The 27,199-nt window shown below is 38.7% G+C and overlaps 1 protein-coding gene and 1 long non-coding RNA gene across 27 annotated transcripts in view; one reads left to right on the top strand and one right to left on the bottom strand.

Moving 5' to 3' along the window:
• LOC107052934 overlaps positions 1-27,199 on the top strand; it is a 92,324-nt gene that overhangs the window by 34,631 nt on the left and 30,494 nt on the right. For 3 of the 23 annotated variants that reach the window (XR_006938715.1, XR_006938710.1, XR_006938713.1), the window contains 4 exons: positions 4,394-4,513; positions 7,529-13,153; positions 14,481-14,521; positions 16,428-16,462. Coding sequence is in view for 3 of the 23 variants with exons in the window: in XM_046939104.1 (XP_046795060.1) it covers positions 2,067-2,169; positions 3,987-4,047; positions 4,394-4,513; positions 9,039-9,172 (418 nt within the window). In the remaining 20 variants the exon portion in view is untranslated. Of the gene's footprint in view, positions 1-656; positions 743-2,066; positions 4,514-7,528; positions 13,727-14,356; positions 14,522-16,427; positions 16,463-27,199 lie in introns of those variants that run through there. The other 20 variants (XR_006938704.1, XR_006938705.1, XR_006938703.1 and 17 more) reach the window with 19 other exon arrangements.
• The window catches only part of LOC101749719, a 94,464-nt gene continuing 85,162 nt past the window's right edge, over positions 17,898-27,199 (bottom strand). For 3 of the 4 annotated variants that reach the window (XR_005858378.2, XR_210412.5, XR_006938719.1), the window contains exon 10: positions 17,898-20,976. This is a non-coding gene — a long non-coding RNA (uncharacterized LOC101749719). Of the gene's footprint in view, positions 20,977-25,450; positions 25,535-27,199 lie in introns of all 4 variants that reach the window. The other variant, XR_005858376.2, reaches the window with a different exon arrangement.

Here is a 27,199-nt window from a genome sequence, read left to right as displayed (position 1 = left end):
TTCTCATAACATCTGCCATTGTTTGCTTCCCCTAAAACATATGCAGAACAATCCTATGTCTTCCTTCTGATCTGTTTACATACTTATGCTTTATCACCCCCAAACTCTTTTTTGTTTACGAATTCAAGAAATACAACACAATACACAAATTACTACCTATAGAATAAATTCAGGCTTGTATGTTGCATAATTAATTCCGAGAGTTCCAATTTACATATTATACTAATTACATATGAAGTAGCTAATTACACGGCTAGTGAGGTTTGATGATTCAGAAGCAACTGAGGTCAAAAAAGGTCATTGGAGTATCCTCTGAGATCTGAGTTGTGGATCTTTTATATCCTGACTCAGCTAGGTTTCTGATTCTGGGTTATGCTTCATGACCGTTTATTTTCCTGATTAGACCATGGACATTGCAAAATCCTGGTGAAAAGTATACATGGGAGAACCTTGTTCTTGTTTTACTCCAGTCAGTGAGATTGTCTTACATTATACTCTAAGTTTGGGTAGTTTCTTATGGTAAAATAATGAAATGATATGAGGCAATAAATGTGGAAGACAGTATTACTGTCAACAGAAGGTCTTGATGAAAATGAAAAAAAAAATAATTTATAAAACATTTCAAGTGAGAATTGTCCCTTTTATTTTCAAACCAGGACTTGGCCAGGTCTGGTTCTGGATACTGCAACACTTAGTAAGACAATAAATAACATCTACAGGAATGTCCAGCTGAAGAGAAAAAGTATGTAATATTGTGTATTTTCCCTTGTTATTAACACCACAGAATCTCAACATCTTACTGTTACCAATGATACCATGCCTTTCCATAATGCATACTTAAACGCTGCAAAGAATGAACTGCAGAACACTTTGGCCTCTTGTTCTTTCACAGCAATCCTGTGCCTAGCAATCTTTGAACATTTCTATACCTTGCTTCATGGTGAATAATATTCTGCTGTGGTACTCATCTGTGAAGAGTAGGTGGCAGATCTAAAAGAAGGTTAATTGCAGTGAGTAGTATTTTCCTCAAAAGAACACTAACAGTTTTGGAGAAAGCAGGACATCATGAAAGAGGTAATAGGTTGGAGAGACACAAATAAAGCAGCAGATCTTTTGTATTTGTTCAAGTTATGTTTGTGTTAATTTCTCTAAGCAATTAGATGCTTATATGTAAATATTTGTGTGAATGCAGGCTGACTGTATAGCATGTCCAGTATCCTTTGTGGCCCCTTTGTGTTTTAGCAACTGGTTATCAGAGACTTCCTTAAAAACCTAGGATCTTGGCCCATGAACCTGTGAACCCAGAGAAAACAGGATTACCTAAAAGAAATTCACATAAAAAACAGTTCTGCAGGGTTAGGGCCCATCAGTGATCCAGCTTGTTTCTCCTACAAAAAAAAAAAAAAAAAAAAAAAAAAAAAAAAAGCCAGCATCATTGTGTTAGCATTAGAACATCTTTCTGTAATTGAAAACACTTGTAAGGAGGTGCCAGCATGTTGCTGTTTGCATCTAAACAATAATCAAGATCTCACACAGTGATGATTTGTTGTCAGCTCTTTTTCCTGCACTAAACAAGTCTGACACTAGCAGCCCACAAGCTAATTAACTCAAGTATCTGGCATGGGAATCTACAGTATAGCTATCAGCAGAATATCCACATAGCTGAAACAACCAGCCAATTGGACAGATGCTCCAAAGAGACAGAGTGTCTCCTTGAGGTAGAAAAGAAGAAATGTAAATGTTAATTAACAGGATTTCCGTTCTTTGCCATCCAAGAAACTTTTGTCTCAGGTGTTTGCTTGTTTGCTTTCTTCATTTAACAAAACCTTAAAATAAAATTTTCCTTACTTGCTGAGCTGGATGCTTCAGGTTGAGTATTAGCCACTTATCCTTAATTCCTTAATACTTACTATCTGCCTTCAACATTTCTGGTTTACCTTTAGCTTGTTCTTAACACACAGAACAAGGTTCTCGCATCAGTCTATTTTTAATATCTACCCGGGTTCCTTGATGAGTCAAGACTGTGGGATGCCTCACTCTTCGAATGTCTTTTGTTATTCCCTCAGGGTACCATTGGCATTACATACTCCCAGGGCAACCAGTATTTGGAAACAGCAAAGTTTCTGGAATTCAGCACTGTTGCTTAAGTACTGCTGTGGGCTGAAAGAGGTGAGCTGTCCATGATGAAAAGGCAAGAACAGACTGAATGAACAGGACATTAATATTTTGACACCCTGTCATGGGGTTCAGATTTCAGTTTTACTATTGTCTGTGTGTCTTGAAGAATGGGAGGAACAGTTGTCTGCTTTTCTATTACACCCACTGAGGTGAAGATACGGATTCTCAGCATCTCTTAAAATGGGGCCTAAGTTATCATCTAAGAAGGAAAAAAAATGCTGCAATAGCATCATTTATTCACTGCAGCACTGAAACTGTTTTTCAAAAAAGACATGATCACGCCTTATAATAAGCAAAGAATATATAGAGAGATGCCTATATAAAAAGCTCAGTTCAGTAACTGTGGGCAGGTTTCAGGAGATCTAATGGAGACACGTTTTAACCAAAGCAAATTAAATCCTTTCTGAGCAAACAAGCAAGTGCCGTTGGGTTCATATCTATTAAATAATTGAAGCATTTGGCTCACGGTGTCATATTTACACACCAAAATTAAACACTTATGAGCACTATTCGGTAGAGAGTTTCTTTACTCAGAAAGGAGCTCTTGGGAATCACAGGTCAGCCATAGAATATGCCAAAAGGCAGCTATTTCTCCGGACTTGCCACTTTGCTATATGTGTCTTTATTAAGTTAGGAGTTTCCCACCTCAACTGCGGTGCAGCAATCTGTTTCCATCTATCTTTTGTTTGGCAGATATTGGGTTGGGCACTTGCCTGAGGAACAGGGTGGCCTTATTGAATTAATTCCACAGAGTAAGAGTTGAAAAATACATGTATTACTTTCCTAGCTAGAAGAGTTAGAGGTAAATCATTCTTTTACAACTGATTTTTTTTTTTTGTATAGAAGAAGTATATAAGATTCATTAATTCCCAAGAGACTGTAAGCAGAGGGATCATGACTTCCCAGCTGTGTGAGGAATGTACTCCCATGGAGCTGTTATATCAGTAACAAGAATATCCACAATTACAGCACCTTTGGCTAAGATAAGCATTATGTTTTGGAGGCTGGACCACTCTTCAGTTATGAAGGAGGAAGTCTATACTGTGGTTCAAAAGCACCATTACAAATATAATGTTGACTTGCTGTCTGTTGAACTAAGTCCAGTATCACAGTTTAACTGTAGCAGCGTTTAAGCTCATTCCAAGATTTGAGCATGTTTTGCTGAAATCAGTGCTGCTGTGAGCTAGAAGGCAGTTATTTCTCATTTTGCCTGCTCTTGAGCCCTTAAAAAATCCTGAATATTCCAGTATTGATAGCCCCTAGATATATGGTGCTCAACTTTGTCCATTTTGTGTCTGACCCCCTCTGTACAGTGCAGTTTTCCTCTGAGGGAAGCTGGCTGTGAATGGTTACGTTGAGTTACACCTTCTGCAAATCAGAAGTAAACAAGAGGCTGGATTTATGCATTTGCCCTGTCCAAATTTGAATCTATCTCAGCTTCTTGGCCAATTTGAAACAATGACTAAACAAAGAAAAAAACAAAACAAACCACCATAAACTTGAACTCTTGTTGTCTTGCCACTGTTTAATTGAGGGTTGACAAGAAAATTTAGTGCTACATCTGTGGCAGTGTTAAACTGCAGTTATTAGGAACTTTTGCAGCAATGCGTATGCTTTCTCTTGTTCACTTTCACACTGAGCTATAAAGTTTCACTACAGCATTCTTTTCCAGGTTGCTGCTGTATTCTCATCATTAATCATTGAGTGAAATTTTGTTTCTGCTGTGTCTTCTGTACTGTTTTCAAAGTTTTGTTTTTATTTCCCAAGCACTGCTTTCATCCTGCCTTGAATCATTTACTGTTTTTCAGTTAATCCACTCTAGTGGAGTGGCAAATAAGACTGTCCCCAAAGACATGCCTGCTGCTGACTGTAAGCATTTCTTTTTTTATATTGTAATCACACCAGATGATATTGTGAAATGAATCTCATCTTGCAATACAGACTGTGAGCTATATGGAAAGCAATCATAAGAAAGTCTCTATTGTAGACAGGTTGAACCTATATTAAATTAATGGAAATCAGTTTGTGTGGGGTCAAACCTGAAATTATCACCTTCAACAAAGCCTGACATGCTATTTGTATAATTACTCTTCATTAGAATATAACTTGTGAATCAACAACAAAAAAAGAAATGTTGCATGCACTATTTATTTTAGAAGATCCTATGGTTCTCATTTGCCCTTGCTTTTGTTCTCTCCCTTGTCACATTTAAAAGATTCTACAAGTCCAGCTACAGGAGAAGCAAAGGCCTCTGCTACAGGCACAAGTGTCCTAAAAGTCAGATGCAGAAATTCTTCTGGAAGAGATACCACCCAGTTTCGGACTAGCATACTTGGTAACTATTTGGGGTAGATCTTTTAAAACCTCTGAAGAAATGTCTTTATGAATTGCATACCCTGATTGCAGTGTGGACACATTCTGAGTCACTTGTGAGACATCGTGTGTGTATTATGCAACTGCTGAAGGATTCAGATCAGTATACACATCGGGATAGTGAGTGCAATCATGCCTTAATGCATGTCTGGCCTAGAGACATGTTGTGAAGTGTCTTCAGTAAGAAGATCTCACCAGTGTTTTTATAGCTCCAGCTGGCTGCTGAGTGATTCAATTAAGTTTTTTAGGATGACATACCATTTTGCAAACAAAGTGCCACATACTTAGTAGTTTAACAGTAAGGAAGGCAAGATGAGGGCATGTCAGTAAAGAAGAGCTTCCCACTTTGTTTTGATTTATGGTTCATTCTTGTAAAAAAAAAAACAACAAAACAAAACAAACAAACAAAAAATAACATATTCTGGAGCATGATTTTGTCTAGTTCCCCTCAATTACCAGTAAAACCTCATTTATCAGTAGAAGATACTTCTTAATATGTGATAAGAAGTGTGTTGTTAACTTCATCCAGAGAGAAATACAAATAGATAGAGCAAGGATGAAGCAATGCAACTCCCATCAGAATGTATGACTGTCATCGTATCTAATGAGTATCACTGTACATACATGCATACTCCATTATAGCAACACCAAGAGATAAGAGAGCAGGATTCTACGTGTGTTGACATCTTCTATATCTGGTTTCTGCAAATATAGGACTCCAGATAGATGAGCTCAATTAAATAGTTCACTTGTGAAAAACAAAGCAAATGCTAGTATAAGAATTCCTACATTCTATATTACAACATTTGGACAAACGGAAACACCCTATCTGGCTAACCTCATTGTATCTGATGCTTATAAATGTTTTAAACATGGTTCCTCAAAATGAAAAGAATACATAGTTCTCCGTGTTAACTGCTTCTCTGGGAAAAAGTAGTGTTGGTACAGCCTGAGGAGGGAGTCATGTTGCAATCTCAGCACCAGCTTTGCATACAGGGAGGTTGGTGGGAGTGCAGGCAGTTTAAATATAGGAAAGGTCTAATTGCCACTAATCATGTGATTACTTACAATTACTTAATATAGCTCTGGAATTAAAAAATAAAAATACATTATATTTAGGCACTGATATATAACCCTAGCATAAGGATGTGCTTTTGGCAGAAGTACACTGTAAACACATAGTAAATGGAAAGGCACTGCCTTGAGGAGCTATCAGTCTTGGGTTTATTACAAGGTGCAATTGGAGGAAACACATGTATAGGAGCTGAAATAAAAAGGATGTAGAATGAATAGTGCAAGTATGCTTTTTCACAAGCTTTCTGTGTGTATGATATCACAGTGAGCAAGGCGGCCCTGGGGCCCTCCTGCTTTGAGCTGTGGCTTATTTAGGCACAACTCCCATAGGCTTCAGATAGAGTTTTGACTTAAATGGAACCAAGTAAGAGAAATAAGGGCTTGTTGCAAAATGATGATCAGGTATGAACAAAGGGATGAATGTGTTTCCCACTATGCTGGCTTAGCATTGCAAAGAAAAACAAAGCCTGGGAGGAACATAAAGCAGCTTTTTATAATTACGGTTCTTTTTGAGTTAGCCTGATCCCTCCTCTTTCCTTCCTTTACCTTCCCTTTCTCCTCCCAAAATAATAAGTTTTGCCAATAATTTTAAGGAAGTCTCAAAGGGCCAGATGGAATTCAGAGAAAGGGATCTAACAGTTTGATTTCATTCTTCTTTCTGCTTATTTTACCCCCTCCCCAAGTTTTCTTGCAATTTATTTCTGTGGCTTATTGCACAAAATGGAGGTGGTGAGGCAAAAATAGAAGTTAATGGTACTACCACTGTTTGTTTCTATTAGCGTTTACATGTGAAATGAAGGCATTCTGGAAGAGAACCAGACTGGCCAGTAAAACCTTTCACCCTCATAAACTGTACATTTGGTTTGACTTTGGCTTAGATCCCAGAACTTGTCACAAGCTTTATTATAAAGCTGTAGTGTAGCTACAGTTTTGTTAGCTTTATTACAATGGCTCCCCTCCTTAAAAAAAAATAAAAATAAAAAAGAAAGAAAAAGAAGAAGCGAGCAAGAAAAGCTTTTGTTCATTCTGAATGCACTTCAGATTCTGGAAGAAATACACAAGAAAGTACAATTAGCTAGATAACTGGTCAGCATCAATCATCAGAATATAAATGAAGTTTATCTAAAATTTACAAAAATGATACATCACCTCCTTAAAATAGTCCAAGAGTGACTCATCACATAAACAATAAGGCAGCCACCAACACTCAGGCATGTAACAACTTCTGAGAAAGCACAGGCCCAGCACTGCCAAAGAAGAGTCTACAGATTGACTGGAGATATGGACATCTGGAGGGAAGATGCATGCTACACTTCAAGATGAGATTTTTTTCTATAAGCTTTCCCAGAGGGGTAATATAGCTCTGGAGGAATTCACTAAGGCATATATAATGAAAACAAGAAGAGGAGGAAAAGAAATGTGTTATGCAATATGTGATTACAAAACTGTTGGTCTCATCCTACTGTCGTGCATCCTGTGTCTCCTCTGCACAGAGCTCCCACTTCAAGGCCAAGTTCATGTGAGAATAGTGCAGGTTACACACTAGTAATGGGATTTAATAGGACTGCTTTGCTCAATAATTATTTGTGAATTATTAGATCCTGTAATTGCAGATTGAACAGATAGATATTGAGAGGATACATAAAACTGCACTGAAAGATTAGTTTGTTCATTGCACTAGTTTGGGATTTAAAATATGGTCTTGTACTAAAGGGACTAATTTGAGACACAGAAAGTCTGTCTGACTCTAGTTGCTGTCATTTGATTCCTTTTTGATCCCTGAGTAAGTAAACTACACTACCTATAGTTCAATTCTTGTTGAGAGAACGGTGACCAGATTAGTCCAGTCTAAAAAGTTTAGGCTGGTCTTCCAGTCTAAAAATTATTTTAATCATCTATTTAGGTTTTCCATGAAGAAACCATAGTTGGTACTGGTTGTAAACTGCCATGGTGCTGCCTGAATCCTCCATGGTGTTGGGCTGAAAACTTTGCCATGCTGATACCAGTGCTGAAGTATGCATCTGGAAGAATCATTGGCATCACTGATGAGTAAATCACATTGTGTTTATTTGCTTTGGGGTCCTTTCTGAATACAGTACAATGACATCTAACCTGATGTAAGCCTCTCTGCTGTGCTAGAACATTGGTGATGTACCTCAGCAACTTGTTAAAGGGAGAATTTGTGTAGCAGATGAGTATAGTATGCAAATGGCAATTAAGTTCATTTCCACAGGAAAATCAGTTGTGTAAAGGTACATTGTTAATGAATTTCTCTTCACAATAAGGATGTGTAACTCTCACGAAGTGTTTATGAAACATTGTGAATTTTAATCTGATTATCAGATATCTCAAATTATCCTTGAAAGCTCAGTCAAATTACATTTTAAAAAGCCAAAATGAAATTATGAAGGATTTTCATCTATCAATAAGAGGCAATCAACATGCAGCTTGAAAAAAAAGGCCCAGCATTGTATGGCACTGCCTATATTCTGCGAAGTGTTGAGGATAAGATTGTTTTAACAGTCAGCGGGAGTCAGAGCCTCTATACCTCTACAAATCTCTCTCTCTGCTTTACATTCTTATTGCTTTCTTTGAGGGGAGGGAAGTTTGAAGGTCACGGAATCAAGCTATTTGCTTAAACAGAACCAGATGATTAATTACTTTTTGGGGGGTTTTGTTGCTCTGAAAACTTTATCCCAGAAAAGCCAGAGGACACACAAGGTGGTTGGAAGAAAGTTATATTAAGATTACAGAAATATTGTGCGTCACAGTTCTCTGGGAAGTAGCTTTTCATTGTTTAGCATGAGAGAAAGAAATACTAACAACTCAGGCTACACAGCTGGGATTTGTGCTGTGTAATAAGTTCCAAATAAAGGAGTTTTATAATAAACTTTTAAATATTGCACTCATGCTGAAAGTACATATATTGGAAAGTTTCAGACTGAAAAATAATCAGCGCAATTAACATTCAAACTGGATTAATTGTGATTTTAGCTTAAAAACTCCCACTCCATTCTTTCATGCCTTCCCCTCCAAAAAATTTGGAAGTCATCATTGTAAATATCACCTCAAAAATCTTGCTCTGCGTTTCTTGTTATTTAAAGCAGAGTTTATGTACTCATTTGGGCAAAATAAGAATGAATCTAATTTATTCTTAAATCAGAAACAGATCCAGATGAAGATTTCAAAATTATGGGAATATTTTTAATTTAGATTTCTGTGCATTTAATTGGTATGTTCTAGGGAAAATGCTGATTATTGTCAAATGTTGAAGAATAGGTTGCAAAATCTATTAAAACCACTGGGAAAACTGCAAACACTTTTGATATGCTTTGAATCAGGACCATTCTGGAACAGTCCCTGAATATAACACTTGGGATGGGCTGAAATGTATCACATTTACTTTTCCAAAGGTGCTGTTTATCACGGCAAATGGACAGGTTTGAGCACCAGCACAATCTACTTCCTTCTTTGGACTTTTTTTGGCTCAGTTTTGGCATGGACTGATCACCTTCTCCCAGCTGATGGCCAAACACCATTTGGATGATTGCTGTGGACCTAAGGCTCTTCTCAAGAGGTGATATGGTTGTGGTAACTCGATTTAGGGGCAAAGAGGGGAGGGCTGACAGTGTGAGCCCAAACCTTGTTATACCATTTATCCTTAGGGCCAGAGAACGGTTTTGGAAAAGTTAGCAAGTCAAAGGTTTAGTGGATGAGAGGCCTCTGTCAAGTCTTGTGCAAAAATTGCTTTTTTTTTCCAGTGTCAATTTACTGTTTTTAAGTGGGTTTACTCCAGAGTACTTTTACCATATGTACTTTCTCATCCCTCTCTTCTTTTTACTAATCTTGCTCAGCACATGAGTTGATTGTAGTAGTAAATGGTTTGGCCAAACATATGGCAGTGGACAGAATTAAGGTCCTGGTAAGTAGAGAGATCAGGCTGTCTTCTGCATGCCCTCTTGGTCAGTAAAATCCCATACACACCAGTGCTACTCTGTTTCCGGATGTCCACCATGCCTTGCATCCCACCAGCCAGGCTGCAGGAAGAGGGGTAAAGCAGCGAGGCTGTTTCCTCCAGGCTGAGCTGCTCCACAGCTCCTTTAGAAGAAAGCAAATCCTTTGCTACCTTTCTTTTGGTCTGCCTCCTGTTGGCTTCCCCTTCCTCAGCGCCAGGAGCTGGTTGAGCCCACTAATAACTCCATTCTTCATCAGTGCCACTGAATGGGCATTTTACAAGGCAAAGTTTGACTTAAAGCTCTTAGTAAAAGAAAGAAATCCTTTTTATAATTACATGAAAAGGACAATTATTTTCTCGCATTGGGATGAGATCAGAATTGGGCTTTCTGCAATTTTTATGTCCAATATAGATTTGATTTACCACAATCCCCTGATGATTTTGGTGCTGATAAATAAATGTATTTATATGTTGTGCTCTTACATTCCTAGTACTAACTGAGGAAGCAGAACAATAACATACTCTTGTCAATACAAGCACTGCCCTGGGAATTGACTAATTAACATAAAACTCAGCCCTGCAGGGACATTTCCAGGTTCATTTTTTGCTGCTTCAGCAAACTATAGGGTTTGAGCTGTTAACTACTTTCAGATGCTCTTTGTCTCTGAAGAAAGAAATAAAGAACATCCACGTTGCTTTAGGCAAGTTAATGATTCTACAGAACACTTACCTTTTTACCATATGCTTCATGGTGGATTAAAATCCTGAAGGAGTTGAGGATTATATAGCATGTATAGTCCTTTGGCAGAAAAACACTTACTCTGAACTAAAAGTGAATGGCTGAATGTGACATTTATATTCATTGTTTTTCCAGAACTGCGTACTGAGGATGTTTGAATTTACTCAAAATAATTCTTCCAGTAATCCCAAAGCAGAGGTTTTGTAGGTGCTTTGATTTCACGTGTTGTCTTAAGGTTATGACAAATAGTTCACAGTGGCTACTGGGAAAACTGGAGAAGTTTGCATATTCACTTCTGCAAAGTTAGAAGGAAATCTGGCCTAACTTGGCAAAGGGATGTGCTTACAGTTTTGAGGAACACATAATACTTGGGTTTTTGTGTGTCTGTGTGATTTACTTTTCACTCATGTTCATTCCCTTGGATGACAAAAGCAAAGTTTCTTGTCTACAGGAAAAAATAGGAAATAAAAGAGAAGGAAAGTCAAACTAAATAAGGCTTTAATCTCACAGATAAAGAAAAAAACTTTCCCTCCTTCTTGTAGTGTTTGCTGTTATTATAGGCTGTTCTTAATTTCCACATGTGCCCATTGCTTTTGTTTATGAATGAACAAAATGACATACTGCAGTTCACAGAAATCATCTGTAGAAAGAAACAAGGGAATAATTTTCTATCACTGCTGAAAACTCTTCAGTAGATCTTCATGTGCTGCAGCTAAAAGGACCTGAAAATTACATTTTGAATGAGCACATATACTTTCAAAGTATTTTGTCAGAGCAGAAAGCTAAGTACACGTGCAAAATGCACATTTGAGAAAGCCGAAGTCACAGCACTTGCAGATACACACAATATTCATAGTTTTGTTTTGTACATACATTTACTTGTTGGTGCATGAATACATAAATTTTGTGAGTGTGCTTCAGGCATTAGTATGAGAAGCCGTGTGTATATATGTGACTGTTTGTGCCTATTAGCACAAATTATTACAATTGCTCATACCTATCTGATCCTGCTGTATAGGCTTCATAGGCTTTACCCATTTGGAATAAAATTACACGATGTATGTCTGCCTGCACATTTTTTTTTCCCCCAGCAGTTTTCAAACACAATAATTCAATATTTGCTAAAAAAGGAAGAAAAATACCTTGTAAAACACATAATGTTTTACTCTTTATCAGGCAATGTGGAAAGGTTTCATTTGTATTGCTGTGTCTCTTGGGCTTCAGAACAGGAAAGCGCTCATTCAAAATGTAACGTCCAAGTCCTTTTAGCTACAGCACATAAAGGTCTACTGAAAAGTTTTCGGCAGTGATATGAAATGAAGTGGGATAACTTAGAGAAGTCAGGAGGATGAGAGGAAATAAAAACAAATATGGGGCCAGTAAGTAGCCAGGACTATCTGCCAGGACAAGGTGACTCCTGGGAAAAGGAAAGAGAGATGAGTGACTACAGCATGAGGAGTCAGAAGTAGGGAAAAGGAAATACTGCTATAGTAGTATTTTGAATAGGATGAGACAGCAAGTGTCAGGGTGGTCAGACAAAAAACAGCCTTGGTGCCCCTCTAGTACTTTGGAGCAGTACTAAATGTTTGTGAAAGTCACTTGGGAAGATTTTCAGTTCCTCTAATCTTCATCCACATTAGCAGCAGCAATCTACTTCTGCCATTGTTTACTAGAACAACTGTCATGCCAGTTTGCAGAGATCTGTGCAATGGACTTCAGTGTTTCCAGTATTGCTGATTCTGGGAGTCAGCAAATGCAAAGATGCTAGAAATATGTCAATGAAGTATTGCTATTCCTGTTTATTTGTATGCTCTCATGATCAGTAAAATAACTTTCCTTAATTTAGTCTGCCTTTACTCTTCATGGAAAGCTTAAGGAAAACTAGGCATAAGCAGCTCGGTTTCATTCAATTTTTCTATGGAGGTCTCATCCTGCACACACCAATGGTGGCCATCTATCATATATTTACATTATGTTGAAATGAAGGGAACATGACATTTTTCCTTTATTGTCAGGAGGTGTCAAAAGTATTAATAGCATAATTTTTGCTAGCTGGCTAAAATTCTCACACTGCAATCTTGTGCATCAGCATTTTTTTTTTTTTTTTTAAACCACAGATGGTCATTTATGTAACACTGTTGGAAATTGTTGCCATGCTCCACAGCAACAGGAAAATGGGATACATCTGCACTTTGTGGGGAAAAATACAAATGAACTAGAAGCTATGCAAACATTTAAATTACAGGGAAACGGGACTGCGATAAGCCCTGGTCTGCATGAGCAGGAAGAGAGTGTCAGCCTCACCCATACCCTGAAAAAATGCTCACATTTATGGGCCACTCTATTGTACTGAGTGGAAGTTTGTTTATGCGGGACCTTCCTTCCCTCAGGACTTCCTCTGAGAGGAAATGTCGTCACCATTTAGTAGGAGTCAATTGTTATGCATTCAAAACTCAAACATAAAATAGTATCCCCGAATGCAACGAAGTGCAAAGGAATAAATAAGATTTATGCATTTACATATTTGGAAACATTTACAAAAGTTGTTCTTGCTCACTAAGACTTTCAGAGAACTGGGTAAAAGCAAACAGGGCTTGAGTAAGTAGCTCAAATAATATCGTTTTATAGGTGCTCAAGATGTTACTCAGTATTTGATGAATCCCACGACTTTTGTCATCGCTGCTAGTGCTCTATGGCCGATGTGGGAATATGTTTAAACAGAAGGCTGAAAATCAGTTTGCAGCTGTAAAACCAGGGTCATGCTCTTATGGGAATACTTGGCTAAGTCTGTTCCATGTTTTGTACTGAATGGCTCTGGATCTGAAGCGCTCTGGGTAAGCATTTTTCTCACACCATATTTCTGAGTTTAGTGTTCCCTGAGTTTTTTCTTTTTCTCATGGCAAGATACAAATATTGTTTCATACTAAATGCTGTAGAAGAGCTAATATTAGCGTTGCTTTCCCTTTGCCACTGTCATCATGTTGCCAGTCATATGTTGCTAGTCCCCACCTTGTGGGAGGGGAATTCGCTGAGCTATTGGAGTGCCACATTCAGAGAAGGCCTGAGGTTGGCAGACCACGATCCACAGCAGTCTGCAGGGAACATTTGTGTCCAAAAGATGCAGCCCAACCCCGATCAATGATGGCCCAGGAGGTGTCATGATAGTCTGTCTGCTGAAGATTCAACATCCATGAAGTCTTCTTCCCTGATGTATGATCAATACTAAAAATAAGTTGCGTGTCTATCAGAGAAATTTTCCTGGAGATACATTATGACAACTAATGGAGCAAGAAGATGTGCTTTATCTTGCCTGTGGAATGCAAATTTTGATCCAAGGACAATATATAAAGTGCAGCACAAGATTACACACTGGTGTCAACCTGATTAAAGCTCTTTTAGATAAAGTGCCATAGTCTAGAAGTTGATTTTTTCCTGGCTAGAGATCTGGCCCATCATGATTATACCAATTCTCCCCTCCATACTCTCTCTCCCCATTCCTCCCACACGTTTTCTCAACCATGAAGCAAGCAAAGGCTTCTCATTTCGTGCATGTGGATGTAACCGTGCAGCCAGGCCGACCCAGCCCCAGCTCCTGGTCCAGGCCACCAGCCTGTTGTATCACCTCTGAAAGAATGTTGCCTGTGAGGCAGAAATTCCCACCATGGGAATCGCTCCTCTGTGTCACACAACAAAGGCCACCGCATTGTTTCGGTGTTAAGCGGGTGTTAAAATGCGCATATGTTGCCGGGGCTATTGCATAGGACGGTCCATTTAGGAAGCAGTGGGTTTTCACTACCGCTGCCTGCCCTGAATCCCCTCATATTAGCACATTAGCACACATGCGGGCCTTCTTATCAGATTAGCTACAGTTGTCACAGATTAGTTCACCCTGTGGAGGAACCGCAAAGGTACCTTTGACCATTCATTCAATAGGGCCAGAAAGGTTTTTTCTTGCTGCAGCCATCAGAGTGCAAAGCAAATTAAAGGGAAAATCTCTCTTTATTTCTGACTCTCTCTCTTTCTTAATTTGGTAACAGGATAACTGAAGAATAGATGTTAGGATAGGCTAAACAGAAAGACACTAATGAATACCTAATATTCACCTAGAAGATAATTATTTTAACCTGCTAAGAACATTTATATGTTGTCTTCCCTCATCAGTGACAGTACTCTGCTGTTGAGAGATGACCTTTCTGAAACCAGTAAGTTCTTTTCTTTCTTTCTCTCTCTCTCTTTTTTTCCCTTCTGTCTCCTGTTTATTACAGTTAATTTACACTGTGATTCAGTGATCACTGTTCTGCAGATTGGGGGTTGGGGGTAGGAAACTACTTACTAATAGCTCTTTACATCATTTAACCCATCTTGCTCCTTAAAAGTTTGTGCTAGCTGGCAAAGTAAGCAATGATGCAGAATTGGGCATGGCTTGTAGGCTACACAAGCATCAAGACTGAGCCTTTACAGGATGTGACACCTTGGAAGTGTGGTCACAACCAAGATTTTGGCAATCATCTCCAAATGAAATCAGTGGTAGAAGACAACTATATAATTAACAGAAACATACAGCTGAAATAGCAGGTTGGTGCTCGCACCTTTGACTTTAAAAAAAATGGAAGGAAGCTGTGGTGAGGAGGGAATGCAGCAATTCCTTACACCTTGGTGCTCTCTAGCACAGGTGTTCAACATTGTTGCTGCCAGTACAGCACTCCTGTGCTTAGGTTGAGTTTGTCCCCAAGGCAGAGGAGATTTAGGCCATAGCTTTGGCCTTTTCAAAATCTTCTGTGGATTAACTGTGCTGCCTGAGTATGGGAGAGACAGAATGGGCAACACCAACACAGAAGTGGTATTCCAGGATTGATGTTCCCTTTGTTATATAGGTAGTGTATGAAATTAGACTTGCAGGCTCATTCCTCAAGGAAATGAGGAAGAAACTGAGAACTGAACTGTGACTTTTCTCTTCACTGCTTTTTTTTTTCCTTTCTCCTTCCTAATTGCAGATTACCTAACTATTATCATCAATGGGACTTTAACTGGTAGTTCTTCATTCAGCTTCTCCCACAAATACTGCAGCATAATCTGATCAATGTTGTTTACTAGTCTGTGTCTCCACACAGTCTTAAACCTGGTTTGCTCTATGTGCTCTGTTGGTAAACAGTAAGAAGTACAATAGATCATTTGTAAGAACACCAATGCATTAACAGGGGTTGGAGTTTTGGCACTTCTGAGCAAACAGCTTGTCTGTATGCTCTGAAGTGCATGTAAACCATACCTTTCTAAGACTGCAAGCTTAGGCTCAAAGTTTGGACTCCTGGAATCGCTTCTGACAGGGAAACATTAAAATAAGTCCAACCTAGTTCTGACTTATTTTGAAGATCTTGTTGAAGTGCACAGAGAGGGCTGTGAAGGATGAGGCAAAGCAATCCCTTAGAGTCCACTGTGAAAAGAAGTTGTATTACTGATGGTGGCTACCTGCTTTAAGTTATAAGCAACCTCTGTTAATGATCAAGATAGCGAGGCAACAGCAGTAACAGCACAGCAGAGAGTATATGAGAGAAATTAAGCAACTGTACCCTGCTTTTGCCCTAAGTTTTTCCATCTCATTAGTCAATAGAAACAGTCTCAATACTATAAGTTTACCAAAAGAGTTCATTGTGACATCTGTTTCTCCTGTTATCAGATAGAAGGGTAAAAGCTTACATTATTAATCTCCTGTGTTGTTCTGTGACTAAGAGCATCCAATGCTTATATTTTTATATTTCTGCATATATCCAATTCAATGTGATCATTTTAAGATTCTGTATTTGCTGATACATATATGTATCTATACATATGGTGCTAACTGATTTGTTCCCATTTTGAATATATCTTCCGAAAGGGCACGAAATGAAAAATGATAGTGAAAGTACAACTCTGGTTCTTGAATTGATTATTTCCCTGTTAATCTAGAAATTATTTTCTGTGAAAAATGTTTCTTTTTTTTTTTTTATTCCTCCACCAACATTATTCAACTGCTCACTATGTGAGTCTATGTAGCTTATGCAACAACTTCAGTCATTAGTCTAAAATTAGAAAAGCCACTTTCTTGATTCTTCTTTCTTTATCCCAAAACAGGAAAATACCTACAGAACTGAAGACCTGAATGCACAGTAAGTACACTTTTTCCTTCCTTTTTTTTTTTTCTTCTTAAAATAAGCATATAGGGGTCTAATTCAGAATACAAATCTTTTGTTTCCATTGATTATTTCTCTTGTGTTGCCTCAAGTGTCACTTGTCTTGACAGTGTGAGCAGAGTCCCAGTTCAAGAAACTCTAAGTTTGTAAGTACTGAGCTTTACAGTCACTCTTCACTTGATGAGGTTAGGCAAGTGTTGTCTGCAGCAATGTGCTTTGGTGCTGAGGATGTAACAGTATCAAGCAGTAATCTTCAATGCCTCAAAGTAAAATTTAACCTTAGTCTGCTAGATGTTTGATTTTGAGTCTAAATAATAAAGTAATCTATCCTGCTTGTGTTGGACAAAAGATGTGAATTCAAACCCATGGTGTTTTATGCTTTGATTCAACCAAGTGAATCTCCTCTCTCTTACGACATTATGGCTTTCTCTCTGTCCACATCGCTGACAGAGAAATTAATGTGGGGTCATGATGAGGAGGCAACATCACTGGAGATGAGGATGGAGAGCTGCAGCCTGCTGTGATCCATGTGTAGTAGGAGAGCAGGGCTAGGCAAGTGCCTCTGGCAGGAGCCAACCATCACTGACTCCGTACCTTGGCCCTGTCATCTATTTTTGTATTTGTCACATCAAGCAGTCTGGGAGAGAAGCAACTTGATGTGTCTTCATGACACACATAGTTCTGACCACTCTTCAGTTCCATGATGCAGAGGAAACATCTTGGCTTTGGTAGTTCTGTGAGTTAGTTAAAAGCAATGCACCATTTTCTTTGAAATATTTATGAACTTCTAAAAAGCTATTTCCATGACAATATCAATAACATGTTTTTGAATATTTTGAGTTGCCTGCACTTGTTTGGACAAGCATCTCTTCTCCTTAATAAATAAATGCTGTATAAAAATCAAGCTTGATCAAGCATGAATAGTAAATAAATTGTTTTAGACACAGAAGAGCTGCTTCACTTCAAACAAGCCTATTCCACGCTGATGTGCTCCTGTAGACTCTATGGCAGATGACCTGGTTCACGGAGCCTTGTTCTGATTTATAATGTAGTTTTATTGTGAGAATAGTGGCTACGCAAGTCCTGACGCTTGGTTTTGCAGATTTGCATTCCAGTACTTGCAGAGCTCAGTACGGGTGCGTAGGGCTGGCGTGCTGGCTCTTGGAACACAATGGGAATTATGGATATGCGTATCTGGGCCAACAATTATTTCCATGTGCTTGCTAAATGAGTGCAGGAGAGGGAAAGCTTTCCACTTGTTTAGTCTCTATCATCGTCTTTGGTACAGTATTGAATTTTAATATGAACCTCCCCACCACCACTACCTCAACCCAGCCCTGTTAGATATTTGCCTTGCTTTCATTATAACTTCAGTGCATGAATAGCTGTAAGTTCACAAGGCTTGAGGGCATCTTTGCTGAAGCTGGAATCTTTGGTAAATAATTTGCAGCAGTTTTAGAAGTGTTCAGTGTAACTAAGCATCCAATGAATGAGTATTTAAACAATATAATTAGTTAAACTACTCCTATTATTCCTTTTTGCTAGTAGAAGTAAGTAAATAGTGAATGTTTTTTTTTTTTCATAGACTATCTATACTGTAAACAATTCGCACTCCCTATCATATGTGTAGGTTCACAGGGCTAAAGAATATTGCACACGTGTATAATGCCCTGAGAAGTTACCAAAAGTAATAGTTCTACAGGCATAGTTAAACTTTTCATTCTATCAGAACATACTGGGCTACAGAAATAACAGTATCAGAACAACAGCTGTCATAGTCACATACTGCTCTGCTATATAGTCTGGAGTTCTTGTTTTCATTTCACTTTCCTTTGTTTTAGAGACAAAAAAGGAAGCCCTTGGGGGAAAAGACTTCCAAGTTTATTGCTTGACCAAAGTTAGCTGAATCTGACATCAGTGGCCTTTATTAACTCAAATTTTATTTTTTTTTCCCCCTCTGGATGTAACACTGACACTGGTACTTCTGTTCAGTCACGGAACCAGTACCAAACAGGCCCTGGTGCAGAGCAACAGGCTTTCTCATGCTGCTTTTCCAATGTTGTGTAGTGTCATCCACTGTGAAGGAAGGGTTAATAGATAAATCATTTGGTACAGTCACAAACATCCCAGACTCTGCCCTTCAACTGCCCAGTTAGGTATCACTCTGTGCTGTGTAGCTGCTATTTGCAAGGCTTGTGAAGGGCTTGGAGAATATGCTAGCTGAGGGAAACTGATCCAGCTGTCCCAGACAACAAACTTCAGTACACTGTTCCTGGAGAAAACAAGCAGTGGTCACTCAATAAAGCTGTAGCGAAGAAGATGCCCCTTGCACACATAGAATAACTTCCTAAAAATATTGCTGGATGCTTTCTAGTTAATAGTATTGCCCACACATTAGCCACTTGCTAAAAGAGCCAATTCTGTTGCCTTTTTACTTTTCTGGAAGATCATATAAAATTGAATAAGAATGAAGTAAGGAATAGCATTAGGAATTGTATCCAAGGTGCCTGTGGTACTGTATGCTGGTAATGGATGACTGTCTTTGAGTTTTCATGTTCTTATGCAGCTTAGCAGAGTGTGATATACAATCTTCTTTCTGTTGTGTTTTATGCTGAGCTATACTAACAGCATTTTGTGTTCCTGAAGCAGCATGTGAAATATTTTGTCCATAAGGTCACTTTTGTTATCACATATGGTGTTGCAAGGAAATTTCCAACTTAGTTTCAAAACGGCTTTGGCAGAACATAATATTAAAACCAAGAAAGCCTCCTCCTACTACTTTTCCTAGTTGCTGTCAACACCCACTCAAGGGTCGGCAACCCAAGCCCATATGATATTGGCTAATTTGTGTTTCTATTTCTCCAGGGACAAAAGTAGACTTCATCACTAAGATAATGGCTCTCCATTTCTACAATGAAACCCTCTTCTTAAGTGTGTCTCGTAAGCTAGATTTTTGCTTTCAGTTCTTCAGTTAGGCACGCAGCATATATGTCAGTTTAAACAAACACTGCTCTCAACATGTCTAGCCTGTTCTTTTGACATTCTTTCTTGAACAGGGTTTTATTTGCCAGCTAGCTGCCTTTTTTTTAGCACAGAAGTTTCACCAAGCATATGAGATTGAAAACATTTCATAGAACATGTACTTTTCATTCAGAACAGTCCCACTGCTTCACGAGAGGATTACAAATATAAAGCCCAGTTTTTAGAGGAATTGGATCAGAGTGATAAAGAGAAGCCACAAATTTTCTGATTTAGGATTTTACTTATACTGTAGGAGAGCTCCAGTTTCTTGTTCTTGCTCAGTTCTGGAGAAAACAAAACAAAACAAACCTTAATGAACAATTTGAAGTGCAGAATTTTAACACTGTGTAAAACTGAATGGAAACTGTCTGGGACAGTGGACGAAGAGGTTAGGAAGAGAAAGGTTAGAAAATGCCAGGGAAGATAATGGTTAGTGGAAAGCTAAGTTATAAAGCTGCTTCTTTTAAAAGAAGGGGAAAAAAACAGAGAAAAAGAAACGATTGTATTGGAGAAGGTTGCTATAGTGAGAGTAATCTTACAACCTAATGTATGTGTGCTCTTAAAAGACTGGATGTTCCAGTTCAGTGAAGCAAGATGGCCCCCTGCAGTATTGTTAGCCCCCTCACAAAGAAATTTTGCTTCTAATCTAGGAACATCACTGTACCCTACACGAACAGACCTGTTATGATTAACATCAGTTTCACTCAAAACGTAAGGTAAACGTTCTCTTACTTTAAAACATCAGTCAAAAAGAAAAGTCTTCAGTTACTGACTTTGCTCCCTGTGCTTCTGAATGTCTCCTGAATGGGTTTGATGTGAGACTGAAACAAACCTGCTTTAAACCTCTGAACCCTCAGGAAAAAATCCTTCCTCAAACTTGGTTGGTAGACATTGCAAAAGGGTAATAGTAAAGGCTGAACAGCGAGACTTGCCAGAGTTGTGGAGCCAGGAGAGAAGTAAAACTTCCTCATGAATGAGAAGGTAGACTTCAGGGAAAAAGCACTGTGCTCTACATGCATTTTGAATAGGAACTTTTAAGTGTATTGTGTGCCTGAAAAGCTTTTCATTTCTCCCCTCCTATTAAGTTTCCCTTACAGTAGTGAGAGTAGGATAGCATATTTCCTTGGGGAAAGAAAGAAAAGAGAATTGATAATATATCAGTGTTTTGGCAACGTTTGGGACTTTCAGGATATCAAATTATTTTCAGTGCCACAACAAAATGTTACAAAGTATGTGCTTTGTAACAGCCCAACAGCTGCATGCTTTTAGAACATCTAGACACATGTATGTAATGGAGTTGTATATACATAGTCAATATACATCTGTAACCCATGACTGATATCATGCAGCAAAGTGCAGAATTTATTGATTATTTCACGGATGTTCACTCAACCTTCTTCTGAAATGCACAAGGCTGCTGACTGGCAGTTTCAGCATCAGGCATACATCTAGGTCTCACGTCGCAAAAGCTGGGGAAAGGAGAGGAGAACCAGATAAAATGGGATTTGAATATCATCTTAGCAATTAAATGCAATAGTTCATAAAGTTAATGAAGTCAAATAAATGCCCTTCCTAGTCCTGTTTCCTCTCCTCCCTCCCCTCACTTTGTATACCTCTATGATTCCTGTCATTGTTATTTGCAAGAACTAACAACGTTACTATGTAACTCAGTGCTTGATGGAGAGAGATGCCAGCTGAGCAGAAGAAAAAGCATTAGAAAAGACCATCTCCTAACATTTCATATTCACACTTCAGCTTGTTCCCATCATATTTCCAACATAACTCAGAAAAACCAATAATAAAAAATGCACCTGGGAAATCTGAATGAGTGTGAACTTCAATAAAAATTAATTTCCCCTGTACCTCCCAATGTTGAACTTAACATATCACTCACAGAAACCCACCCAAGCTCTAAAGAATCAGCGTTGTGAGGTCTGTGTGGCCTTCTACAGACTGCTTTGGTGTGGGAGCTTGGATTGTTTTTGACCCTGTGACACTGAATGGCCAAGAGCTTCCATGCAAACACAATGGTGCTGTTAGTGCCCGTTACTAAAAGCCTTCTTGTTTCTTTCAACTGCTCACAGACCTCCTAAACAATGAAAGAAATCCATACATCATTAATAAGGAGATTTAATTTGAATTCTGCTCCAAGAGAATTCTCATATATCCTCCTCATTTTTTTTAAAGTGAAAATTGCTAAAGTCTGATGTAAGGCAGAATCTTAATGCAGGGAAGTGTTGGGCCTTATTTAGGAATGCCTGGAAACTACTGGGAATTGTAGTCATGGAGCAAACTGGAGAGCAATACTGGTACACAAGTGAGCAGCTCCCATGAAAGTCTGCTGAGTTTGGTATAAGTCAGCTCGGGGAAAAATTCTGTGTGCCTTCCCAAGTAATGACCTCTTTTGGCTTGGGGAATTGTATGACGTACATTTCTAATGATGGTAACTTTATCCTTGCTGAGCATGTATGCAATTAGACTTTCTAACAGCCATTTGTCACTCATTTTCAGTAGAAAAGATAATTTCTAAATTCCAGCAGGAAGTTTGTGTCAAAGAGAATGGAACAGGATAGCCCGCATTCACCGTTGTAGGGAAAGATTGTTGATCTACATATCGGTAATTCAATTCTAAACGTGAATGCTCAACACAGGCAAAAGGAGAAGGTTATTTGTCACGTGAAAGAAACATGAATCAACTTTCCCTCAGTTCCCTCTCCACTGTCCTCTGTAGAATTAATTATACAAGGAATGAATGCGGTTTAGGAGTTTCAAAAGGTTTATTCGGCTGTCAGTTTGAATTTGAAACAATTTTCTTGGTTTTATGTTTTTGAGGAAAATAGGTGACAGAATGGAGAAACCTCTAAGTTGCAATACATTGTGTGAGAGATTGGTTTATATTGCTGTGATCAGTGCATCTGCCAAAGTAAGGCAAGAAATAACTAATGCTGACCTCAGTATAGACATACGTAACATCTTTATATGTTTAAAACAGAGTCTATCATATACATAATCCAGAATGAGCCAGTATATCAATGATGAGGTAGGGAATAGCTATTGTACCACATTCATTCTTCACAAGATCCAATAACTATGCTCAATTACTTATTGTGTTTCAATAACATAGCAAATATCTATGTTTCTATGGATCTAATCAGCTATGAATCTTTACTTGCCTTCCCACACATGCACTCAGAGACACATATAAATGTACTTTCTGAGACAAAAAAAAAAAAATCTTGGAAAAAATTCTTCTCATGCTATTAAATCTTTGACTTAAATAGAGTTATTGCACAGTTCTACTAGACTAACTCCAAGCAGAGATTGTGTTTTAGATAGTAATTTTGTTATCATTGTAATGTAGTCCTTGTACAGCTCATACATAAATCCTTTTAAGTTAGATGGTTCAAATAGACTCATAAAAAAGTTTTTCTATATTTGAGAATATATGTATAAAATACATTTCTCCAGGTCTTCTATCTGTTTTCATAATGGCTTCCAATGGAGGTAACCACAAAAAAATGTGCCAGTGAACTGTCCAAAGCACATTCAGTGCTTCTTTTACCCAGGTTCCCTCCTCTCTATAAACCTGAGCAGGGTCTCATTGTCGCATTCAGACTGGGGATCTTAAATTCTTTTTCACATTCTCCCAACATGATTTGAAGAAGACACAAAATCAGGCCTGTATAGAAACCTATCCATTTTAAGTGGACTTTGGAGCTTGTGTATGCCAGGTTCTCCCTGTATACTGAGCAAATACACGATCACTTCATAGAGAAGTGAAGTATCAGCATAAAACAGCAAATTAATAGGAAACAGTAAAAGGTATATATGCTTCTGAGCATGAAAAGTTTCTTTGGGCTCCTGCTGAGAAGCACCTAACTGTCGTGGTGAACATCAGGTTGTCTACGAGCCAGCAGTGTGCCCCTGTAGCCAAGATGGCCAATGGTATCCTGGAATGCATTCAAAAGAGCGTGGCTACATAAAGAGAGGTGATCCCTCTCCTTTACTCTGCCCTGGTGTGGCCACATCTGGAGTACTGTGTCTAGTTCTGTGCTCCTCAGTTCACAGATTGACAGGAATCCTCTAGAGAGAGTCCAGTGGAGGTCCGCAAAGATGATGAAGGCCCTGGAACATTTCCCTTTTGAGGACAGGCTGAGAGACATGGGGCTGTTCAACCCGGAGAAGGCTGAAAGGGGATCTTATCAATACTTATAAAGGTTTAAAGGATGGGAGTTAAGTGGATAGGGTTAGGCTCTTTTTGTTGGTGCTCAACAACAGGGCAAGGGGCACTGGGCACAAAATGGAACACAGGAAGTTCCATATGAACATGAGGAAAAACTTTACTGTGAGACTGACAGAGAATTGGAACAGGCTGCCCAGAGAGGCTGTGGTGTCCCATTCTCTGGAGACATTCAAAACCGGACACTTGTCTATGTAATCTACTGTAGAGAACCTGCTTTAGCACTAGGGTTGGCCTAGATGATCTCCAGAGGTCCTTTCCAACCCCCACAAGTCTGTGATTCTTTGACTTTGGGTATGATTACATTAGTATCTCAGTGTGGCTCAGGACTGTGATTTTTAAGCGAATCTCCTGCTTGTCCCCAACTATCACCTGTTAGTTCATATCAGGCAATGAATACAATGAATTCTTTCAGGAAGTCATTAAGCCGTAAGATGCAAACCTAATAAACTCCAAACCACCAGCTAGCAAACCAATTCACACTTGAATATTCCTTTCAATGTGTAAATAGATTCATGTTGAGCATGTACAAATCCTTGCTATGTTTGTTTTCACAAATATTTGAGCAACTGAGCCTCATTAACTAGAACACTACCAGAGCCTTGATCACAAAGTCCCTTGAATGAATATGCATGAAATCACCATTAGTTTTGCATTTAGAGTAATTATTCTGCACGCATATTTAACCAGGAAATGGACAGCAAAGAAATCACTGCACTCATTCCCTTGATCTCAAGAGAGAAAAGTATTTTGGGTCTGCTTCTCTACTGTTTTGCATTTTGTATACTTCCCCAAAGTATATGTGAAATGTTACCCATTCCATTTTGAAAACATTTCACAGTGATGAATAATGCTGTTTCAGTAAGTAGTTATCAGTAAGTTGTCTGTATCTAATTCTTATGCCTAGAATGTAAACTCTTGAGGACAAGGATGTACCATACTGGCACTATGCTGAGCAAAGTAGGATCTTGCTCAACATCTGGAACTCCTGTGCACAGTCACATAATTGCATTGAAGTTTTGCAATATTCAAGATGCTGGAGATTCAGTCATCTCATATTTAGAATAATGTAAAATCCAGAGGCTGTATGTCATCAAGCTATAAGTTAATATAAGATTAGATAGAATACTAATCACTAATTTGTACAAGTAACAACCAGAGATATTAATTTTATTAGCAGAAAGAAAGGCAAAACTTACTAAGACAATAGTTAAGAATTATTACCTCTGCTCTGGTAAATACATGTAAGGGATGACATTATGATCTTGTCATTCCATGACCAAAAATGGAGATTCTAGTATGGGAAACATTATTTTCTGTTCCCTCCCTTCCTTCTCTCCTCCCCCACCCCCACTCTTTTGTTCTTTGCCATTCAATGTTTTGGTTCAAGTTAATTAAAGATTCCTGTTGTAGCCTCCTGGAGTGAAATTCTGGCACTATGCCCAGTGCAGCCATAGTCATCTGTAAGCAGCCCCTCCAGTGAGCTCCATAATGTCTCTAAGAAACTATACAAAGAGGAAGAAAGAAACTGAATCCAGATGGAATGGGAAATCAGATATTTCTTCCATTTGTGCTGAAATCTGAAGGGTGCCCCATAGGTTGAAAGAGAAGGCAATTCACATACTCTGCAGTCCCAGGGAAAAGCATGTTTTCTCCCCCACCCCTCTGCCTTTCATTGAAGATGAATCTGTGAGAAAGCTTACAGTGAGTCCGCAGTCTCAGTAATGCAAAACATGTTTTCCCAACTCTGTGTTACTCTGCTAGCTATAGAAAGGTGTAGGATAGACCTGTCAGGGGAACACAAAAAAGCAAAACAAAGGAATCAAAAGAGCAACCCAGGCAGACAAAAACTCTTCCTAATGACAGGGTTACAAGAGCTAGAATTTGATATCCAAACCAACATTTTGACACACAATTCATAATGAAAAGAGGACTTAAGGCATTTTAAATGCCCAAAGGGAGAGTAAACATGTCTAACACACTAAGATATAACCACATCCTGAACTGCTTGTTGTTAAAAGGCACATAAAAAAGATTACAAAAATGTACACTACGCAGTCATTTCTTAGATCTCACATGCATAACAATATTGAGGAATATCCCTAGAGAAGCACTGATGTATTTTCTGCTTGTTAGTCTGTCAGCTTCAGTGCCCAGTTCTTAAAACACAGCACAACACTCGGTTGGTAGTTTCTGAAGAATTCTTCTCTGGGTTAACGACTATCAGTAGAAATCAAAACTGTGGTTATTTGCAGGTATATTTTATGTAAGAATTACTGTTTTGTTTCACGGTAGGTGCTGTGCTCACTAGAGATGTTCTGGAATTTGACAGAGGAAAAGAATAAATTATGAAACTATCTGCAGTATAGTTTGCTTTCTGTATGCATTTCATTTTACTGTTAGTACCACGTGAATTTGCTGCTCTCTGATGGCCTGCTCAGTTTTTCACGGGTTTGGCTGCTTGGGGTGGGAAGTGTTACATGAGTATTAAACTTTAGCCAGGACAGTTACAGAAGGGAAATCTTAAACAGTTGTTTGCAATGGTAAAGGGTTCACATTTAATTTTAAAATATCAGGGCAGAGTGAGTTCTTGGCCCAGAGAGTAACTTGTAGTTCTAGAGATGACCACCTGAGATATGAACTTTGGGCAGAGGATATGGTTCAAGGTGGCAGAGTGCTAACTGTTGAGTTAAAGTAATCCTTCAGGTGAAAGGAACTTGATAATTGCAGTGCGGATATCCCCAAACAACAGGTTGACTGAAATTGCTCTGTTTTCCCTGTGACTAATTGGATGTTTTGTTTCCACTTCTTTTACAACAACAAAAATGGTCCAAAAAGCTGTTCAGATGAAAGGAATAATATATGTATGCTGATATAGGTTATGTATGTTTCTTGCACTTACAAACCTCTGAAGCCAGGCTGGGGTCAAATTACTCAAACACTGTTGACAAACATGTGGTCTTCAAAAAACAATCTCAGTATGAGCGGTGATGCTAATTTAAAATAACAAAGGGGAAGGAAAAGAAAAAAAGAAAAAAAAGAAAGAAAAAACGAGAGGGAAAACCAGCACCAGACTACATGAAACCCAACCCAACTGCCACCTTCCCTGCGAGCCTTCTTTTGTGAGCCTGCCTTCCCTGCAGCGCGAATCAGCCATGGTTGGGGTTAAATGGGTAGCTTTTGTCTCCTCACAATGGTCGGGAGTGACAGGTTGAGCTAAATGATTTACTGGTGGAGATGATTTGAAGGACAGAGCTGAGCAGCCTTGGGAACACCCGCACAAGAAAAGGACAGTAGCGCAGCAGCCTCTCCTCCCCCTCCGCTTGTCACGGTTTTGACTGAAAGATCACAGAGTGGGACTCTGGCAGACACAAGGACCATTGAGAAGCTACTTTTATTATTTACCCATGTCAGCTTTGCTTTGCTGAGAACAGACCTGAGGTTAATTAATC

This window comes from Gallus gallus, chromosome 3 (assembly GCF_016699485.2).
Source record: "Gallus gallus isolate bGalGal1 chromosome 3, bGalGal1.mat.broiler.GRCg7b, whole genome shotgun sequence".
Classification (NCBI taxonomy): domain Eukaryota; kingdom Metazoa; phylum Chordata; class Aves; order Galliformes; family Phasianidae; genus Gallus; species Gallus gallus.
Note: the sequence above shows the minus strand (reverse complement) of the source record. Positions and strands in the feature narration are given on the sequence as shown.